At 34.0% G+C, this 6,924-nt stretch overlaps 1 protein-coding gene across 1 annotated transcript; it reads left to right on the plus strand.

Moving 5' to 3' along the window:
* Window positions 1–4,983: 4,983 nt before the first annotated feature.
* LOC143626218 (CASP-like protein 1) lies at window positions 4,984–6,711 on the plus strand. The gene is made up of 2 exons (XM_077096366.1): window positions 4,984–5,288; window positions 6,248–6,711. The coding sequence occupies exons 1-2, from the start codon at window positions 5,020–5,022 to the stop codon at window positions 6,603–6,605; spliced, it is 627 nt and encodes a 208-aa protein (XP_076952481.1). The 5' UTR covers window positions 4,984–5,019; the 3' UTR covers window positions 6,606–6,711.
* The last annotated feature ends 213 nt before the right edge of the window (window positions 6,712–6,924 follow it).

Consider the following 6,924-nt stretch of genomic DNA (forward strand, 5'->3'; position numbering starts at 1 on the left):
AGCAGAAAACCGAATTAACCGAACCGACCGAATTAACCGAAAGAACCGCACCGATAAAAACTGAACCGAAGCATTAACTGACGGTTAACTTTTTATGAAAAACCGACATTTCGGTTTTGTCAGTTATCCACTTTTAAAAAAGCGAAAAAACCGAACCGATTGATGGTGATAAAGATTGTTAAGATGATGAGTAATGGACTAAACCTTGAAGATAAATAAGATGATAAATGAAGATTGAAATTAAACTTATAATGTTTTTTTAATTAATAACTTTGTAGAATTTTAAACTTTATTTAACAACTTCATATTCGTATAGTTCCACGTAACACGTGTCTGTTTTTGTTTATAGTGGTATAAAACCCTATAACCCCCTTTCATTCAATTTACAATATTTGGCAACTTTGTTTTTTGCGATATCTAAACAGAATTGAAAAAAAACCCGAAAATAACCGAAAAATCGAAAACCGTAAAACCGAAAAGCGAACGGTTTGTATATTCAAATAACCAATTACTTCAGTTTCGCCTAATAACCGAACTGAACCATGCTCAGCCCTACGTGCCACTACGCAAGTTCTTATATTTTAAACACACATTTCAATGATTTCTTTGAATTCTTGGGTGTTTTTTTCTTCTCAATCAAGTTGACAACGAACGTCAATGAAAGCAAAAGCTTCTGTCTTTAAATAAATGTGTTCACACTCAAATGCGCGTTATGTCACGTCTATATGTTCATCACTTGTATTGATTATTCTTTTTGTTTAATTTATATTATTATCCATAATTGTTATAAGGATAATTAACATTTTAAACTTTACGTATCTAGTGTTGGAGTCAGAGTTTGTTATTACCGTCTCGCTATCTTAAAGGTTGCATTACTAACTTTCTTGTATTTAGTGTTAAGACTCAGAAGTTTCATTTGGGTGATTATATAAGAATGTTTATTTTAAATACTCGTTTCACTTGAGTAGAGGTTGGATCTAATATTAAAAAGTTGATTTCCCATGCGAATTATACAAATTAAATGAAAGTTTGACGTGATGACATTTGGTAAACAAGGCCATAGCATAATTAAACAATAAACAACTCAAGAAACAAGTAGTGTAATTTAATTACACTATATAATTTACCGGTAGTTAAATTTAGTTAAACTACTCATTTTTTGAGTTATATTGCAATTACGTTATAAATGATTTCCACTTATTTACTAAAATGCCACGACCTCCAAATTTGTTTCACTTTGCACGATTCATACCATTTTTTGTTTGTAGGTTAATTTACCATTTTTTGTTTGTAGGTTAATTTTACCCGACTTTATTAGTCGCCTGTTTAAAAAAATTTGGTCAATTGACCCACGACCCTCTAGTTTCACTTATTTGTAATTTCAAGGGTGGAAGTAACGCTCGTGGGTAAGTTATATAAGTTTCATATTTAATGAAAGATATCACTGAAAAATCAACAAATTAGTTTGTACGCAATCATATTAAGATTTGAACAACGAATCCATGTAGGGTACGTCAATGAATTGACACCAGGCTCCATCTGGTCCCTAGTGTGATTAAAGTAATACATCACCAATAGATTGATTTGATTTAAAGTTTTCTCTTGATTAAAGTCTTAGAGCTAATAAGAACTAACGTAAAACAAAATTTTCTACTCGAATCATGATACACTAATTACAGTACTATGTAAAAAAGAGTATGCGGGGATATTGGATTAGGCTATGTGTAGTGGAGGGGCTACAAATTGAGACGTTTTACGTCGTGTGGGCCCAGTCAGCAAGAGGTGAGAATTTGTTTTTGGGGTTGTAGGGGCTACAAATATATATATATATATCCCCTCTCTCAATCACAATATAATAATAATAAAAAACACATTTCGCCCCCCCGCAAACAACACAAGCCGGCGATAAAAGCTTGGCGCCCCTCACATTTCGCCCAGGGGGCGGTGTTGTAGCCCCTTCGCGTCCAAATCGGCGCCCACTACACATGACTTTACAACTTGTCTTTAAAAAAATTAGAACTATACGAGCAAGCTGACATTGGCTTGATATCGACACATTTTCAAACCTAATCAACTCAACTCAACTTGAAAATTCTTCTAACCGATTTACGTGAGCCTTTTCTAAACGAGTTTTGAGCGAGCAATATTTATATCTAGAGGTATACACAAGATGAGAAATTACAAGATTTATAAATTTGATGAATCCTTTATTATATGAAAGCGTTGTTGGTGCATTATAATATTTAGTATTGACTCGGCTAGAGATTACAATGATATACTTGGAAGATGGCTGAATTTGTGTAGACGCTTGAATTGACGATTCACAGATTGCTAGATTCACTAGCTTCACTATTGAGGCTTATGCAGATGTTGACTAAGCTGAATGCTCAAGTGATCGCAAGTCCAACATAGTTTATCACGCGTTTCTTGGAGTCGACCTAGTCAGTTGGATTAATTATGTGAATCAACATACAATCGCTTGTTCTAGCACTGATGTAGAGCATATATTATGTCCTTGATCACGCTTCGACCAAGCTTCTCAGCTACATATTCTCATCATGTGTATCCTCACTATGGTGCGACAACATTAAAGCCACATATTTACCGGCTAATCCAAAACTACATCAACGTACCAAACATCAAGAGATTGGCATGCATTTCATTCGAGACATGGTTCTAGCTTAGCATCAATTTTTATAAAAAGCTGAAGCGATAAAATATGCAAGAAAAAGTAACTCTTGACAAGAATAGTGTTTATTGAATTTATGAATATCCACATTGAATATCTACATGATCACAATAGAACCCTTTATATATGGATTTGTAAATTTGGCAAGTGTGTCAAAATTTCCAAATTACAAAACGAAAGTCAAAAACATGAAATTAATACATTAAATAAGGGCCTAATTACGTAGGACAACTAGAAAACGCACCAAACTAAACATGGAAATGCTTTATTGTAGCAAAACTTGAGGAGAAAATCTTCTTGGGTGGAATCGGAGGCTTAAATGATAGATTTTGGGCCTCATAGCTGAACCAAACCGCCTATGGCGCTTGTCACAAGATCCAGCTCATCAAGATCTTTAAGTTGACTATTTATGTGCCTTGTAATTCCACTCGTAGCTCTAGTTATGCCCTTTTTTTCTAATAAGTTCGGGTTATTTTGGCATTGTTTTTCTCTATCAAGTTGAACCATATAAAATTCTGCTAACTCGTGGACTAGTTTCTCTTCATACTTGGGTTCGGTATGTTTCTATAGCTATTCATGTTGCCGGCTTACTGATGAAAGGGCTAACTTATAGTCTCGTTAAAACATGTTAGAGCTAATATTATTGCGTATCATTACTTTAGCATTTATGATGCCTATGTTCTAAGATTCATGTTACATTCTTTAAGATTCTTGTATCATTACTTAAATGAAAGTCACCCATTATACTCTTTATCAAGACACTACTGGAGAATCTTTAAATTTTTCAGGCCCGAGACGAGTGAAAAAAATGTGACCCTTCAATTATAAATTAAATTACTCATATATAATTTATATATACAATTGTGATGACAATACACCAAACAAAACTATCAAATATCACTTTCTCAACCATGTGATAGATATTTTGATAATCTTACCAATTCGGTTGCATTTTCTAAGCTTAATAGACATCAAAGCATTTATATATAATAATATACAAGTTACTAAAAATGGACCATATAAAGGACGAAGAAAAGTTATTTTTTTTAAAAGAACATCACTCCCTCCATTGAACCTGAAACCATATAGTCATTTTGTAAACTTCTAGTTATTTTGTAAGCTTCTGCCTTAAAATAAATTTGTATATACACTTTTTTAACAACTTGGGGTCTCCATAAAAGTGGGTCCTGCGCCCACCCCGCACATAATCCGGACAAGCCGGCCTGCTCCTCATTAGTAGTTGCGTTTTAGATTTCTCGTAAATTATTTTTACTTATACATGTACTCCTATTCTGTCTTTGTATGATGTGTACATAGTACTACAATAAAATATATCTTGCTCTTATCATTTTGTAGACGATGAACATCCTCTAATAAAACATATCTTGCTCTACTGTTTTCACATGAGACTCCATATATGTAATGACAACCCTAGACATGTTATTTTAATTAACAAGTTACATGGATAAGGATAAATTACACAAAACTAAATAAAACCAGGATAAACCAAAATGATCTTTTTTTTTTACCAACAACATACCTTGACCAGCTCACTCAAACAAAAAATACTTAAAAACGGCACTTTCTAAACTGTCGGATCCATCATATTAGAACTGACATCCGACGAATCTATTTGACACAATGACACATTTATGTTGTTGAACCAACCACATCTAGACACGTAATTTAAACGGTCGGCAATAAATCTATTCCGCCAGGCTTCATATTTATTCTGTCGGGCCTCATATCTATTCTCTCGGGCTGAAATCTATTCTGTCGGGGCCAACAGAATAATATTACATATGAAAATGAAGCCCGACAGAATAGCTACGGAGACCCAACATCATAGATATGAAGTCGACGGAATAGTTTTATGGCCGACCGCTTAGGTGTATATGTGTCTAGATTTGTTTGGTTAAAAAACGAAATGATGTTAAATAAATTTGTTGGATGACAGTTCTAATATGTTGGATCTCACAGTTTAGAAAACGATCATTTTGAATATTTTTAGTTTAAGTGGACTAAAAGATGAATGTGATAAAAATGGTCATTTTGTTCAATATCCCAAAACATAGGCGGCTATTGTCGGAAGGATAAGGTAATCAACACGTCATCGACCAACAACATTTGACTTTTGCCAATCGTTCACACCAACGTTTACAAATCCGGTAATCTCTTGTTGACCAAATAACAAAAAGTGTGTACACATGTGAAACTCCCATCGCATGTTACCAATTAGTTGACCTAATATTAATCTTGTATAAATAGACAATCCAAATCGTACATCCAACCACACCTTGAAACAAACCGATCGAACACCCACTTCATAAATGGCTTCCAACGACACCGCAGCTCCACATTCCGCAATTAACATGGAGGTACCATTGAAAACGTCCGCACCACCACCCGAGTACAAGTCGGGTGGTCGTAGTTTCAAGAAACATGCGGTGGTTGATATGCTGTTGCGAGTGTTTTTGTTCGCAACAGCGGTGGCTAGTGTCGTTGTTATGGTCACCTCTGAAGAAACCAAACAGATTCCAGTTGCTCCGGGGATCATGATAAGTAGGACTGCCAAATTCAGTCATTCTCCAGCTTACGTGTATGTATCATTAATGAATCTGATCAAACAATTTTAAGAAAGTAACTACTAAAAGTTGAGACATATGTATGGCTCTTAACTTCATGTCACTACTAGAAAACATTTTCCTACAAATATCCATGATTTTGCTATAGAGCCTATAGTATTGCAACAAAATAGTAACAATATACATGATTTTTCGTTGAAAAATTGTTGCTAATTACTCTTCAACAAAATTCCAACAAAAAAATACATTTATCAGTAGTCATGTTTATTATTTTCGTTGAGAAACTAATAGAAACATTATAAATATATAACTATTTGTGTTATCAATCTATAGCAATATACTTTTGTTGAAAAGTTGTAGCAAATTAGAAAAATAAATAAATGACAAGTTTTGTTGGAAAATTGTAAAAACTTTACAGCATATACTCTTGTAGCAATTTTGTGAAAATAGTTATGAAAAAGTTTGGAAATGATTTTTCTAACATGTACTTTTCCCACATAATAATTTCCGTAGAAAAATCGTTAAAAAATGGGTTTACTACATACCGAAAACCACCGTAAAGAAATGACTCAATTTCTAGTAACAATTCATGCATAGATAACGGATTTTACATGTGACACATATTAGATCTTTTTAACTTTTGACGCGATTTTACGTTTTACTTTTTTTACATGTCAAGTTCTTATTCACGGAAAAAAAGGCATGTGAAACAAAGGCAAATTAAGTAGCGTAAAAGCGTAACACTGTGCAAAAAGGTTTATGTAGGGTAAAAGTATAGTTTCAACATGTCATTTATTGACTGGAATTACTTATTAAAATCTTGTACTATAGTGTGTCGTATAAAATGTAAAGATATACGTGTGAAATATTTATTGTTCTTTCTTTAATATATTTAGTCAAGTCAAAGACATATAACCATGTAATATTTTTTGTTTAAAAGATTATATATTTTGTTTGTTTTGTTATGATGCAGATACCATGTAGCAGCACTCTCGGTGGCCGCTTTGTACAGCCTCATCACCGGTGCGATATCCATTTTGGCGGTGATGAAGTCGGGAGGAAACTCGGCAAAGCTAAAGTTTTATCTTGTGGTCTTTGATGCACTCCTATTGGGCATTGTGGCTGCAGCAACAGGAGCATCAGGAGGAGTTGGATACATTGGACTTAAAGGAAACTCTCATAGCAGATACAACAAGATCTGTGATAGATATGGTTCCTACTGTTTCCACTTTGCGGCCGCAATTCTTCTTTCGCTCATAGGATCCATAACACTTCTACTGCTTATTTGGCTCTCCGTTTACGTGCTTTCCAAGAAGATCGCAAGGCGATAGTTGGCCTTGATCGATACCAGATATATGTGTGTGGCTTGTTGTATGGATTCATGTTATTTACTTTGTTGTAAATTTTTTATATGAATATGTTTTACTTTTGTGTCTAGTTTTGTGATTGTGAAGTTGATATTAATATAAGTAAAAGATTATATTATTGATGGTTAAGACTATTTTTTCAAATCAGTTGCCCCCCACAGGTGTTGAATAATTTGAACCTGTCTATATGTCACACACATTGCCACAAGGCCCACAACAATAATGGAGACCAAGTAAAACACTTCAACATAGAAAACATTGCCTAGCCTTGAAGCAAACTAGC

This window comes from Bidens hawaiensis, unplaced genomic scaffold (assembly GCF_021521415.1).
Source record: "Bidens hawaiensis isolate Kalapana, Puna unplaced genomic scaffold, B.hawaiensis_p1.1 tig00004283_1, whole genome shotgun sequence".
In the NCBI taxonomy this organism is placed as follows: Eukaryota; Viridiplantae; Streptophyta; class Magnoliopsida; order Asterales; family Asteraceae; genus Bidens; species Bidens hawaiensis.

Excerpts from the sequence above, each read along its gene's own strand:
- LOC143626218 (XM_077096366.1), top strand. The coding sequence starts at position 5,020 with ATGGCTTCCAACGACACCGCAGCTCCACATTCCGCAATTAACATGGAG. Across the intron at positions 5,289-6,247 it reads AGTCATTCTCCAGCTTACGT|ATACCATGTAGCAGCACTCT; the intron begins GTATGTATCATT and ends GTTATGATGCAG.